This window comes from Neophocaena asiaeorientalis, unplaced genomic scaffold (genome assembly GCF_003031525.2).
Source record: "Neophocaena asiaeorientalis asiaeorientalis breed wild unplaced genomic scaffold, Neophocaena_asiaeorientalis_V1.1 scaffold357, whole genome shotgun sequence".
In the NCBI taxonomy this organism is placed as follows: Eukaryota; Metazoa; Chordata; class Mammalia; order Artiodactyla; family Phocoenidae; genus Neophocaena; species Neophocaena asiaeorientalis.
The window spans coordinates 4,565,866-4,580,512 of NW_020173270.1; the positions used below are offsets into that span (position 1 = coordinate 4,565,866).

Here is a 14,647-nt window from a genome sequence, read left to right on the forward strand (position 1 = left end):
GGAGTGACGGTTGGGAGGTCAGGCAGAGAGGCCGTGCCACAGCGTGAGCCCTCCCGGCTGGGGGTGGACCTCTATCTCTTTATGACTGTCCCTCCCACCCCCATGTGCATGGATGCATGTCTCCAGGGCTGCAGGTAGGCAGACACATGGGTGCCCTGCACGCCAAGGGGTGCACACTCTGGCCACGCAGCTCCCCACGCCTGGCCCCGGGGTTGGGAGGTAGTGCGGCTCCCAGTGACCAGGTGCCAGGGCCGGCGGTGGGGCCACTTCCAGGCAGGTGGGCGCCGGACAGCTGCTGGCAGAGATGCCTCGAGTTTCATGGAGAGAAGCAGATGGTCTTGGAGGGGTGGGAGAGGTGCCACCTCTCCGATAACCCCAGGTCAGGGGGGTAAACTGAGGCCAGGTGCAGTGGGTTGGCCCCGACGTGACCCAGACTCCCCCAAAGAGCATGTGGGGTTCAGCTCTGCATGATCGTCAAACTAACAAGTGTCGATTGAGCGGGTTTCAGTCTTGGCTCCACCGTTTCCACTTGGGCAAGTGACTTCACCTCTCTGTGCCTCAGTTTCCTCATCTCTGTAAGGGGCACAGCACCCACCTCTCCGATGTGTTGTGCGGATCAAATGAGTTCATTTAAGTCCTTAGGACAGTGCCTGGCACATCACAAGTGCTTGGTGTTTGCTACTTTTATTCTTTATTGAGCTTCTACTGAATGCCAGGCCTTATGCTGGGCAGTGGGGACACAGTGGTGGCCAAGACAGACTCAGTCCCGCCCTCTCGGGGAGCTCAGAGTCCAGTGGGGAAGATGAACAGTTAACCAGGCATTTGGAAGATCGGGTGAGCAGGGCCCTCCGGCACAGGCAGGCAGGAGCCCAGAGGAAGTCAATCCGGGCTGATCTGGGGAGTCTTCCTGGAGGAGATGTCTGAGACCTGACGAGCGAGCGTGTTCACCAGGTTACTGCGAGCAGGAGGAAGGTGTTCCAAGCAGAGGGAACAGCGTGTGCAGATCCTCAGAGGTGGAGATGGAAGGGAGGGGACTTCATTTCAAGCGCACTGGAGAGCCATAGAAGGGTTTAGAGCAGACGTTCTCAGCTGGGGGTGGTTTTGCCCCCCAAGGGATACTGGGCGGTGTTTGGGGACATTTTTGGTCGTCGCGATTGAGGGATGCTCCTGGCATCGAGTGGGTGGGGGCCAGGAATACTGCGCCACACCTGGCAGCGCCCAGAACCTCCCCACCCCAAAGAATGACCTGGCCCTGAATGTCAGCAGTGCCGAAGGGGAGAGACCCTGGTTTAGATCAGGGAAGAAACAAGTGAGATTTGGGTTCTAGAAAGATTCCTTTGCTACCTTGAGGAGGATACTGAAGGGGCGGGACTGGAAGCCAGGGGACCAGGTAGGGGGTGGGAGCTGGGCTATGGGGCCCTCAGGGCAGGGGAGGGACTGGGAGGCCAACACCCTTGTCTTTGGCTCAGGAACAATGGGGCTGGTAAGAAAAGCCCAGTTTGGGTTTCAGGGTTCCCAGGGTGGTTCTGAGGGGCTGGGGGCAGCTGTGGACAGAGGGAGGACAGGAACAGCCTTCTAGCCCCGAGTTGCTGCTTCACAAAGTTATGAAAACCAGGAGAAAAAATGAGCCGTGAGGTCCCATCCCGACCTGGGGCCTCAGTCTCCCCATCTGTGAACTGGGTGTTCAATAACTGCTGGCCTCACTGGGTTGAGGGATGGCGGAACGGGTGATTATCGGTCTTGCCGTGACCATTCGTACGCTCAACCCCCAGGAGCAAAATCCTGGTAGCAGAGAGCCCTGGGTTCAATCCAGCTGCTACATCCTCTCTGGTGGGTCATGGCCCCTCAATCAATCCCTCAGTTTCCCCATCTGCAAAATGGACTGAATGTTATACCAACCGTACTAGAGCCATCAGGGGTCTCCATGAAGCAATTCCTGGAAACCACCCAGCCCGGCCTCTGATACTCAATATAGCAACAGCAACAGCAATAATAATTAGCATTTGCTGAGCACCTGCAGCATGCCAGGCACTTTGCTAACACCGGCCACAGGCCCGTGAGGTTGACACTGCTACCATACCCATTTCACAGGTGAGTAAACTGAGGCCCAGAGGGGTGGAGTGACCTGTTCAGGGTCACACAGCATGTACATAGCAGAGCTGGGATTTGAACACTTATGGCCTTGGAGCCCCTCCCCTCACCACAATGCTGCATGGCCCACGAGTGGAAGCTGTTGTCCTGAAGTTTCTGAAGTTAAAAATTATCCTGGGGGGCTTCCCTGGTGGCGCAGTGGTTGAGAGTCCGCCTGCCGATGCGGGGGACGCGGGTTCGTGCCCGGGTCCGGGAGGATCCCACGTGTCGCGGAGCGGCTGGGCCCGTGGGCCGTGGCCGCTGAGCCTGCGTGTCCGGGGCCTGTGCTCCACAGCGGGAGGGGCCGTGGCAGTGAGAGGCCCGCGTACCAAAGGAAGGAGAAAAAAAAAAAATTATTCTGATAAGACATGGGGTAAAAGGCACAGAGCACCACCTCACACCCATTAGGATGGCTGCTATCAAAAAACAGAGAATAGTGTTGGCAGGAGAAATTGGAACGCATGGGCAATGCCAGTGGGACTGTAAAATGGTGCAGCCTCTTTGGAAAAGAGCATGGCAGTTCCTCCAAAAGTTAAGCATAGAATCACCATACGATCCAGCAATTCCACGCCTGCACATACACCCAAAAGAATTGAGAGTAGGGTCTCAAAGAAATGTTTGCACACCCATTCACAACATAGCCTAAAGGTGGAAGCAGCCCCAGTGTCCATCAACAGGCGAATGGATAAATAAAATGTGGTCTATCCACAAAGTGGAATATTACTGAGCCTTAAAAAGTCAAGGTATTCTGACACTCGTTACAACATGGATGAACCTTGAGGACATGATGCTCAGGGAAATAAGCCAGACACAAAAGGACAAATACTGTCTGATTCTACTTGTGTGAGGTCCCTGGAGGAGTCACAGCCATAGAGACAGGAAGTAGATGGTGCGGACCAGGGGCTGGGGGAGGGGATGGGAAGTCAAGTTAATGGGGACAGAGTTTCAGTTTGGGAAGATGAGAAAGTTCTGGAGATGAGGGTGAGGATGGTTGCACAAGAATGTGAATGTACTTAGTGCCACTTAAAAATGGTTAAGATGGCAAACTTTGTTATACATTTTACCACAATGTTAAAAAAAATGTTTAGGGACTTCCCTGGTGGTGCAGTGGTTAGGAATCCACCTGCCAATGCAGGGGACACGGGTTCAAGCCCTGGTCCAGGAAGATCCCACATGCCGCGGAACACCTAAGCCTGTGCACCACAACTACTGAGCCTGTGCTCTTGAGCCCACGCACCGCAACTACTGAAGCCCACGCAGCTAGAGCCCGTGCTCCGCAACAAGAGAAGCCACCGCAATGAGAAGCCCGCGCACCGCAAGGAAGAGTAACCCCCGCTCGCCGCAACTAGAGAAAGCCCAGCGCCCAGCAACGAAGACCCAACGCAGCCAAAAATAAATAAGTAAATAAATAAATCTTAAAAAAAAAAAAAGAAGGCACAGAGCAGACAGAACACCAGAGGCGGGGTGCCCCGGCAGGTAAATAAATACATCAATCAATCAATCAATCAATCTTTTAAAAAAAAGAGAAGAAACAGAGCAGACAGAACACCAGAGACGGGGTGCCCCGGCAGGTGTTGTAAAGAGGAAGCTTGTAGGCTGGGGTAGGCAGCAGCGGGGATGGTGATCCCGTTTTGAGTCTTGAATGCAGTGTCTGGGGCCTGGCTCTGGGGTCGCTGGGAGCCACGGGACTGCTAAGCAGGGGAGGAGTCGGGGAAGGAAACTCTTAAGGAAGTAGAGCCAGATCCGCGCACACGTGAGATCCTGGCGTCCGCTGAGTCACAAATCCTGGAAGTTCAGGGTCACAGAGAGGAAACTTCGCTGTTCCACGCAAGGCCTTCCTGTTTTTTGGCCCTGAATCCTCAGAGGCAGGCGTTCCAGGGCCAAAGTTCCCGCCTCGCGTCCACCTCCACGGGTTCGGGATCCCCGCACCCCAAGGCTGGGGGCAGGGCTCGGAGATGTACCTGCTGCTCAGACGGGGAAACTGAGGCACGGGGCTTGCCCAGAGGCTGCGGGTGTCTTCTTGGGGCCTGCGGACTGCACTCCTTCTGGGAGGGGCGTGGAGGGCTGGGTTCCAGAGGGTGAGTTCTGTTCACACCGCCCACCAGATCATCACTTGGGACGGGTGGGGGGTGGTCTCCACTCTACACACCTGGAAGTTTCTCCAAATTCCCTTGAGCGGGAGCGGGAAACAGGCCCCCTGAAGAGGTCGTGAGGCTCCTGTCACAGAGGTATTCCAGGAGAGGACAGAAAGGCTGTTATCGGGAAGGAAGTTAGACTTACCGGGGCCTCTGAGGTCCCTGGCCAGCTAGAATATTCTGCTATTCTAAAGTACTGCAGTTCCCAGATTGTGGTTTATAAAATTCCAAGAGCCTTTGAATTTTTGGTTTTTGAGACTTTCATTTTAAGGTTTTTGTGTTTTAACTCTAAGAATTCTTTTTTTAAAATTTATTTATTTATTCATTTATTTAATTTTTGGCTGCACTGGGTCTTCGCTGCTGCGCGTGGGCTTTCTCTAGTTGCGGCAAGCGGGGGCTACTCTTCGTTGCGGTGCACAGGCTTCTCATTGCGGTGGCTTCTCTTGTTGCGGAGCACGGGCTCTAGGCGCGCGGGCTTCAGTAGTTGCAGCACGTGGGCTCAGTAGTTATGGTTCGTGGGCTCTAGAGCCCAGGCTCAGGAGTTGTGGCGCTCGGGCTTAGTTGCTCCGTGGCATCTTCCCGGACCAGTGCTCGAACCCGTGTCCCCTGCATTGGGAGGCGGATTCTTCTTTTTTTTTTTTTAACATCTTTATTAGAGTATAATTGCTTCACAATGGTGTTGTTCGTTTCTGCTTTATAATAAAGTGAATCACTTATACATATGTCCCCATATCTCTTCCCTCTTGGGGAGGCGGATTCTTAACCACTGCGCCACCAGGGAAGTCCCTGTTTATCTGTTATTATTATTAATTTTTAATCTAAAATCATTTAATTTTTAAAATAAATATTCTCATGATTATCCATTTTTTGTTAGAAACCGTTTCCTGAGCTCTCACTAAAATGTGGTCAGAAAGTTGTTCTGGTAATTAATAAGTGCTGGTGTTATTGTTGTTGCCATGATTGTTGTTATTTTTAAATGATTACCCCCCAATGGGGAATTTTTCTGGAAATTGAAGGTCCCCGCCGCCGCGGCTCTCGCGCTCCCTCTGCTGGCAGCAATGGGGACTGCAAGCCACACGGCTCACCGCATGGCCCCTCGCTCGCAGGTGTCACCTCCTGTCGCCCTGACCTCGCCATGCGGACTCCGCGAGCGCCCCCTCCCCGCCCGGCCCTACTGCTCCTGCTGCTGCTACTGGGAGGCTCCCACGGCCTCTTCCCCGAGGAGCCGCCGCCACTCAGCGTGGCCCCCAGGGACTGTGAGTGGGGGGCCTGGAGAGGGGGAGTCCCAAGGGAGGGTCTTGCTCCCCAGCTGGATCTGCTGCCCCCTCCCCCGGGGGCTCACCAGGCCAGGCTCACCCTGGCCCTGGATCACACCCCTCCTCGCCCTCCCCCCAGACCTGAACCACTATCCCGTGTTCGTGGGCAGCGGGCCAGGACACCTGACCCCCGCAGAGGGCACCGACGATCTCAACATCCAGCGCGTTCTGCGGGTCAACAGGACGCTCTTCATCGGGGACAGGTACGAGGGACTGTCGGGCAGAGTGTGCAGGGTGAGGTGTGGGGGAGTAGGTGGTAGCATTTTAGGGAGGTTTACATGCTGGGGCCTGTTGTTTGGCTGCAGTGTGAATGTGTGTCCCTGGGGTGGGATTTTTAAGGGTGCTGAACTCTGGGTGTGGTTGGACCCCAGAGCTTGCTATGATGTGTTACCAGGTAGGGACAGCTGTTTGGTCAAAATTCACTGGGTGCTAGAGGGGGTGCTGAAGTGGCACCCCAAAGGCTTTTCTGAGAAGGTGACGTTTGAGTTGAGAACTGATGAGGAGCCAGCTATAAGGAAATCTGAGGGAGAGGGAGAAGTCAGGGCATAGGACACAGCCCGTGCAAAAGTCCTGGGCCCGGACTCTGCCTGGCATGGTGGAGGGATAGCAAGGAGGCCCGTGTGGCTGGAGCAGAGTGAGTGAGGGGGAGAGAAGGAGGAGGGGAGGGCAGGGAGGGGACGGGGCAGGGAGGGCAGGGCCTTGTGGGCTGCAGGGGAGGACTTGAGCTTTTACCCCCAAGGGAGGTGGGACCCTGGAGGGCTGTGGGCAGAGGAGGGACAGGACCTGACTCAGGTGCTCACAGGTGCCCTCTGGTGGCGGCTGGGGGAGGACAGACTGTACTGGTGAGGGCAGGAGCCACTAGACTAGGGCAGAGGGGACAATGCTGGTCTAGGTGGGCAGTAATGGGGGCTGAACTAGGGTGGTGGTCATAGAGGATGTGAGAAGTGGGTGAACCCTCGCTAGATACTGAAGGCAGAGGTGACATATTGGGAGGGAAGGAGAAGGGAGTTGAAGGTGACTCCCATGTCGTGGGGATAGAGTTGCCCTCAGCCGAGATGGTGGACAGGGCAGGAGCAGATTTGGGGGATGGCAGGGTGCCGTGTGGCCAAGCTGAGCGTGAGACAGAGTATGAGACACCTTTGAGCCCCCTCGTGGAGACCTTGAGGGTTAGCTGGACCCCAAATCTGGAGCTCAGGGGAGGCCCTGGCTGGAGACAGGACTGTGGGTGTCATCCGGGCAGAGACGTGGTTCCAGCCCTGAGAGTGCACAAGGCGGCCCAGGAGGGGTATGGATGGGGGAGGGAAGAGGCCAGAGGACCCAGGTGTGGGCCCACCAGGGAGAGAGGAGGGCCCGGAGAGGTGGGAGGGAAGCCAGGAGAGTGCAGGGTCCAAGAACCCAGTGAGGATGGAGGTCCCAGGACGAGGGTGCACTGGCCGGGGGAGACGCTGTGGAGAGGGGGAGGAGGACAGAGAAGTGACCGCTGGACTTAACAGGGGCCAGGGACCTTGATTAGGGCAGTTTCTGTGGCATGGGGGGAGCGGTGAGAGCCTGGGGGAGACTAGGGGTGCTGAGACGGGGACAGCGGATGTAAAGGCATCAGACAATGCGCTGTGTTGGGTGTAGGCCATGGGGTGTGTAAGCGTGAGGTGGCGTGGTAAGGCATGTGGGGTGTGCCAGAACCCGTGGCTCACTTTAGGGCACAAGGAGGCGTGTCAGGGCATGCACATGCGGAGCTGCACGTGACAGAGGCGCTGGCTCGCCCCTGTTTGGCTCGTGTTGGCCTCACGTTTGCTGTCAGAATAGTGGGCGGGGAGGGGAGGCTCTCCGATCTCATTAACTACACCCCTCCTCTAGGGACAACCTGTACCGGGTGGAGCTGGAGCCCCCCACGTCCATGGAGCTGCGGTACCAGCGGGTGAGGAGGGGGTGCAGGAGGGAGGGGAGGGGGCAATGCTTGGGGCTCCCGCCAGGGGGCCCAGACACTGAGCTGGGGAGCAAGGTGGATTCGGGCCTCCCTAGCAGGGTTCCTAGGGCTGTCAAGGACCCCGCTCACCTCACCAGCTCTCTGTGTCCCCAGAAGCTGACCTGGCGCTCCAACCCCAGCGACATCAACGTGTGTCGGATGAAGGGCAAGCAGGAGGTAAGTGGGCCCTGGCCGCGCCTCCAACCACGCCCCAATCCGTCCTGGCCACCCCCCAGGGCAAATCTTCTGCTTTCATTCTAAGCCAGGGCCCTGGTGTTGCCCTGGCTACTCCGAGAGCCTGGCCACACCCCCAAGGTGGTCCTCAGTCGTGGCCGTGCCCTTAGCCCTCGTCTTGCCATAGCTCCACCCCGTCAAGTGCCCTATTTCCCTGTCTGGGCCCCTCCCTTAGTCATGGCCTCGCCCCCAGCCGAGTCCTAGTTTAGCCCCCTGATTTTGCCGTGCCCACATCCCTGGCCCCTCCTTGCAGGCCCCGCCTCTTTCCTGACCCCGCCCACACCCGTGACCACACCCACCCTGGCTTCTCTCTTCCCGCCGCCCCAATCCAGGGCGAGTGTCGAAATTTTGTAAAGGTGCTTCTACTTCGGGACGAATCCACCCTCTTCGTGTGTGGTTCCAATGCCTTCAACCCCGTGTGTGCCAACTACAGCGTGAGTCGTCGCTCTTCGAAGCCGTGACTGCCCCAGGTTCAACCTCCACGCCTTTGCTCACTGGCCCTCCACTGGTCATGCCCTATCCCCAGGCCACATCATCTCCTACAGGAAGCCTTACTGGATACGCCCTCCCAGACCCCTCACCCGGAGCTCCAGAGCAGGCTTCCAAAGGAGGCCTGTACAGGCTGCAGCAACTTAAACTACAAACCAGTTATAGGATGAATTAGGATCGATTCAGACTCGTTTATTACAGATCAGTAAATTGAGTCCCAGAGAGGTTAAATGACTGACCAAGTCACACAACATCCAAGGTGGCGCCAGGAGTCCCCTTGGAGGGGGTGGCTGGGGGAGCCAGGGGCTGCTAGGTATAGACAGGAGCTCTGTCACTCAGTCCCTGTCCCCCCCGCAGATGGACACACTGCAGCCCCTCGGGGACAACATCAGCGGCATGGCCCGCTGCCCATACGACCCCAAACACGCCAATGTTGCCCTCTTCTCTGGTGAGTGCCCCCAACTCTGACCATCTGATGGGGCCCCAGTCCACAGCAAGACATGGCATTTTCCACTCTTGGGGTCAGGTCATTTAGAAGATGGCTGGGAGACCATCTCTCCAGCTATGAAACAGGCAGAATCTCAAGGGCAGGGCTCAGCCGAGGTTGGGGGATCAGCCTGACGTCGGGGCCTCGGCAGGGTTGGGGCTCAGCCTGGGGCTTAGGGCTCACTTAGGCTCAGGGCTCAGTCTTGAAGTCAAGTTTTGACCTACCCAGCCTCCGGCCTCTATGATCTAATCTCTCACCTGCCTCCCCCTGACTCACCCCCATCCAGAAGGGATGCTCTTCACAGCCACCGTTACCGACTTCCTAGCCATCGACGCCGTCATCTACCGCAGCCTCGGGGACCGGCCCACTCTGCGCACCGTGAAACACGACTCCAAGTGGTTCAAAGGTGGGGCGATAGGGGCAGACCTGGTAGGGCTGACATTCATCAAATTCCCCCACCAGAATAACAGTCCCAGAGGAGACAGGCAGGGAGCTCCCATCTCATCTTTGGAACCTACTAGCCTCTTTGAAGATAAAGTTAGAGGAAAGATTTAAGTTGGATCTAAAGTAGAACCTGCTGGAAATGGGTGGCTTAGTAACCTGAAATGGAACAGCATGAGCGGTATGGTAGGAGCTCAGCTTAACACATGAAGGAGGAAGGTGACAAAACAGTAGACGTTGCTGTCTGTGGAAAGAAGACGAGGTGATTTTAGGATTCTGACACCTACTCCCTCCAAAAGACCCCCAGAACTTTGGTCTCTTTTATTTTGCCTGGGTAATCAGCTTATGTTCCCCCCCTTCATTGTAAAAGCAGCCACCTAGGCTACTGTGTTCCCAGCCCCAGAAACTCCCTTTCTCCTGTCACGGGCTGAGTTCCGACCCCTCGTCTCCTACAGAGCCCTACTTTGTCCACGTGGTGGAGTGGGGCAGCCACATCTACTTTTTCTTCCGGGAGATCGCAATGGAGTTTAACTACCTGGAAAAGGTAGGGCCCTATTTCCCCTCCCAAAGAGGCCCAGGCAGTGGGGCATGCAGCTGAGAGGCTCTGATCTCGGGAAGTGGGGAGCAGAGGTGGTTCCATGAAACTCCACCTGGGGCGAGAGGGTCCCTCTGGTCCTCAGGGCCCTCCACTCTAGCCGGGTCCAGGCCCCTGGGGCTTGAAAACATTTCTGGAGCAGCCCTGGGTGAGGGTCCCGGGTCTGAAGTCAGATACACCCCTGATTCCAGTCCCAGTGCCGTTGCTGTTCACCTGTCCACCCACCCATCTACCATCATTTATCCATCCTTCCTCAACGGCCCATCTGTCTGCCCACTCACTCTCCCACTCAGCCGCCCTCTCACCTACCCACCTATCTGTTCTTCAGCCCACCCACACTTCCAATCAAACCACTTATCTATCCATCCGCCCACCCCCTGACTCAGCCATCCTCCATCCATCCGTCCACTCATCTACCCTTCCATGCACCTATATATCCATCCACCCACCTCCCACTCGTTGACTTCTTTATCCATTCATACACCTACCTGTCCATTCATTCATACACCTAACCATCCATTGAGCTATCCATCTACCATCCAGCTCTCCACCTACCTGCCCACCCCTCTATAATCCAATCATCTATCCCATCTCCTCCTCATCACCTGCTCATCCACTCCATTCAACCTTCTCTCCACCCATGGATCCACCCATCCACTGATCTGTCATTACCTCCTTCATCTGTCTTTCCATTCAGCCATTCAGCCATTCCTCTACCCATCTCTCCACCCATCCACACTCATATCCATCTGTCCACCCATCCATCCTTTCATCCATCCATCCACCCACCCATTCATCTACCCATCTATCCATTCATGCAGACTCACAGCCATTTACTCATCCGACCGTCCAGCCAGCCACCCATCCATCCACACACCCATTCATCCATCAGTTGATTACCTCCTTCTTCCTTATCTTCACTGTCCATCACTGTGTCCTTCCAATTCATCCATCCGTCCACTGATCCATCCATACATCCATCCCATCCCTCAATGCACGGAGACATTTAAGTGCACAGACTGCCACTTACCACTAGTGTGACCTTGGGCCTCGGTCACTTTCCTTTTGCTGTGCCTCAGTTTCCCCTCTGTACCCCGGGGATATCAGTAGGCCCTCCTCTGTAGAGCTTTGGGAGGAACGTGAGAGATGAGGAGGATAAAGTGCCTGGTACTTAATGAGTCATCTGTAAGTGGAAGCGATGATGATTATGCTTGTCGTGGTGACCGTGATCATCGTCATCCCCACATTTCGCTGGGGAATCTGGTGCTCAGGGGGCTAAGGTGACTGGCTGGGGCACCCACAGTGACCCAGGGCCAGGCTCCTGCATCCCATCCTGGGTAGCGGGCAGTGCGACCTGCGGGCAGGCCTTGCAGAACACAGGGCTCAGCCCCCGCCCTTCCCCCCCGCCTGCTGATGTGCCAGGTGGTGGTGTCCCGTGTGGCCCGGGTGTGCAAGAATGACGTGGGCGGCTCCCCTCGCGTGCTGGAGAAGCAGTGGACATCGTTCCTGAAGGCACGGCTCAACTGCTCGGTGCCAGGGGACTCCCACTTCTACTTCAACGTGCTGCGGGCCGTCACGGGCGTGGTCAGCCTGGGGGGCCGGCCCGTGGTCCTTGCTGTTTTTTCCACGCCCAGCAACAGGTCAGCGGGCACCGTCGGGAGCAGACTGGGAGCACCGGGCGGGCATAGGTGGAGAGTTCCCATGTTACCTCACCACATATCCCCTGGGTCCTGCACTGGGCAAGATTCGACTCCCGGGAAGCCTCGGTCCCAGGCCAGGGGGCACCAAGCCAGACACTGACCCTCCGAGGCCCTTTGGCCAGAACTTGGCAGATGGGGGCGGGGGGGGCATCCCCATCCTCTGCCTTTGGAGGAGGGGTCGGGGAGGGCTTTCTGGAGGAGGCATCAATGGTTGTGAGATGGAAGAAGCGGGAAGAGCATTCCAAGTTGGAAGAACAGCCTGTGCAAAAGCCCTGAGGCTGCAATGAGCTTGCTATGTTTAAACCATAGGGAGGAGGCCCGTGTGGCTGGCTTGGAGGGAAGCAAGGGGGAGAGCAGAGGATATGAGGGCAGGGAGGTGATGGGCTGTGGGGAGGAGCCTGGATTTTATCCTGAGAGCACCAGGGAGCCATGGGAGAGTAAGGAGCAGAAGAGGGACCAGGTCAGGTTTGCATTTTTGGAAAACTCCCTGGGGAATGGGTTGAAAGGGAGCAAGGGTGGAACTTGGGAGACATCACTGCTGCCTTTCATCTGCCCCCACCCACAGCATCCCCGGCTCGGCCGTCTGCGCCTTTGACATGACACAGGTGGCTGCCGTGTTTGAGGGCCGCTTCCGTGAGCAGAAGTCCCCTGAGTCCATCTGGACACCCGTGCCGGAGGACCAGGTGCCACGGCCCCGGTGAGAGCCCCCTCGACCCTGAGACAGGTGCCTGGGTAGGATCCTGACCCTGGACCAAGGGCTTGGACTTCCAGGCAGTTAGTTATTTCAATAGCTGTTGCCGAGTTCAGCTGTACCCATTATGCAGGTGGGGAAAACCGAGGCCCTTTGGGCAGGGCAGCAGGTCCCCTGGTGAATCAGAGCCCCTGTGTGGGGGCCTCCATGTCCACCCTGACCACCCCCTCGTCCCCACCCAGGCCCGGGTGCTGTGCAGCTCCCGGCATGCAGTACAATGCCTCCAGCGCCTTCCCGGACGAGATCCTCAACTTCGTCAAGACACACCCCCTGATGGATGAGGCAGTGCCCTCACTGGGCCACGCACCCTGGATTGTTCGGACTCTGATGCGGTCAGTCCCTACACGGGGCCGGGGTCCTGGTGGCCGGGCTGGGTGGGAAGGAGAGCCCTGGCCAGGGTGGTGGGAAAGGAGGGAGGCACAGGGCCAACTTCGGACACGAGGGGGAAGCCGGACACTCAAGACAGCTGGGCATGAGGCTCCAGGGATGCCCAGAAAGAGGGAGAAACAGAGAGAGGAAGAGAGAGACCATCTGACACAAAAAGATGGAGGGAGACAGGGAGAGAGACAGGCAGGCCCAGGTAGGAGTTGGGTTTGGGGGTGTGTTTCTCTCCATGATGTGCCCCCTTGGAGCCACGCCCATGTCCACCTTGCCGGGCGTGGGTGGTGTCTCTGAGTGCGCCCAGGACCCCAGGGGGCTGGGAGGCAGCCTGACCTCTGCCCAACCCTGGCCCCAGGTACCAGCTGACGCGAGTGGCCGTGGACGTGGGCGCCGGCCCCTGGGGCAACCAGACTGTCGTCTTCCTGGGTTCTGAGGCGGGCACTGTCCTCAAGTTCCTTGTCTGGCCCAACGCCAGTGCCTCGGGCACCACCGGGCCCAGTGTCTTCCTGGAGGAGTTTGAGACTTACCGGCCGGACAGGTGAGGCCGGGCAGAGGTCAAGGGACAGGGCCAGTGGGCAGGGAGATAGGGCGTGCCCCTTGAGTCTTATCAATCTGCTCACCCCCAGGTGTGGACGCTCTGGGGGTGGCGAGACAGGGCAGCGGCTGCTGAGCCTGGAGCTGGATGCGGCCTCGGGTGGCCTGCTGGCGGCCTTCCCCCGCTGTGTGGTCCGAGTGCCCGTGGCGCGCTGCCAGCAACACTCAGGATGCATGAAGTGAGTACTCCTGGGCCAGCTGCGGGCAGGGGAAGCGAGGGGAGGTGAGCACAGGAAGAGGGAGAGAGTCAAGTTCAAGTCCAGGCCCCAACAGCATCCTGACTCACTGAACCACGAGCAGGGCAGCGGGCAGAACATGTGCAAAGGCCCTGGGGCAGGACCGGGCCTGGTGTGTTGGCGGAACAGAGAGGGGGCCTGTATAGCTGGAACAAAATGAGCGAGGGGGAGAGAGGGAGGAGGAGAGGTCAGGGAGGGGACGGGGCCGGGGGTAGGTCGTGCAGGGTCTGTGGGCTGTGGGGAGTACTTGGGCTCCTTCCCCCACCCCTGGAGTGAGGTGGGAGCCCTGGAGGTCTATGGGCAGAGCAGGATGGGATGCGATTGACATTTCTAAGAGCACCAGGAGCAGAAGCTGGGGACCAGGGAGACAGCTGTTTGTCTGCCTCTAAAATGGGTGGGAGGGACTTCCCTGGGGGTCCAGTGGTTAAGACTCCGCGTTTCCACTGCAGGGGGCATGGGTTCGACCCCTGGTCGGGGAACTAAGATCCCACGTGCCGCGTGGCACAGCCAAAAAAACAAATAAAATAAATAAAATGGGTGGGAAGATCACATGCAGATAAAACACTGGCACATCTCTGGACTCACAGTGTGCCCTCCACACACTGGAGAGCACCTGACCCTGTGCCCGCCGACTTGGCAATAATGATGCCATAGCACACACCCAAAGCACAGACTCAGGGGCAAGCCTGCCTGGGCTCCAACCCTGGCTCTGTCCCTTGGGCAAAAGTAAACTTTCCTGAGCCTCAGTTTTCTCATCTGTAAAATGGGGAAGAAATAGCCCCCACCGCTAAGACGTACCTTGGGAACTCCCAGAGTTGACAGTAAGAGGTGCCTCAGAAGGGGCTGTGGTTGATCTGCCCTCCGGGTCCCTTGTCTGCTCCAGGAACTGTATTGGCAGTCAGGACCCCTACTGCGGCTGGGCCCCGGATGGCTCCTGCATCTTCCTCAGCCCTGGCACCAGGTACTGGGGACGAGGGAGGTGGGGGGCGGGTATGTGACCCACGTGATGATCGGGAGTCCCCTCCCCCAACCACAGCTTTGTGCGAGAGGTTTCTGCTGACTGCGCCTCTCTGCCCCCCTGCCCTCATCAGAGCCACCTTTGAGCAGGACGTGTCCGGGGCCAGCACCTCAGGCTTAGGGGACTGCACAGGTGAGCGGGGGAGAGGGGAGGAGGCCTGGGAACTCGGAGTCCTGG

At 57.6% G+C, this 14,647-nt stretch overlaps 1 protein-coding gene across 1 annotated transcript in view; it reads left to right on the plus strand.

Moving 5' to 3' along the window:
* Positions 1-4,027: 4,027 nt before the first annotated feature.
* SEMA6B (semaphorin 6B) overlaps positions 4,028-14,647 on the plus strand; it is an 11,630-nt gene continuing 1,010 nt past the window's right edge. The window contains 13 exon segments of the mRNA XM_024745831.1: positions 4,028-4,208; positions 5,372-5,521; positions 5,661-5,784; positions 7,436-7,496; positions 7,659-7,721; positions 8,111-8,212; positions 8,625-8,715; positions 9,041-9,160; positions 9,651-9,739; positions 11,213-11,430; positions 12,056-12,187; positions 12,424-12,573; positions 12,978-13,117. Coding sequence (XP_024601599.1) covers positions 5,401-5,521; positions 5,661-5,784; positions 7,436-7,496; positions 7,659-7,721; positions 8,111-8,212; positions 8,625-8,715; positions 9,041-9,160; positions 9,651-9,739; positions 11,213-11,430; positions 12,056-12,187; positions 12,424-12,573; positions 12,978-13,117 — 1,411 coding nt within the window. The 5' untranslated portion in view covers positions 4,028-4,208; positions 5,372-5,400.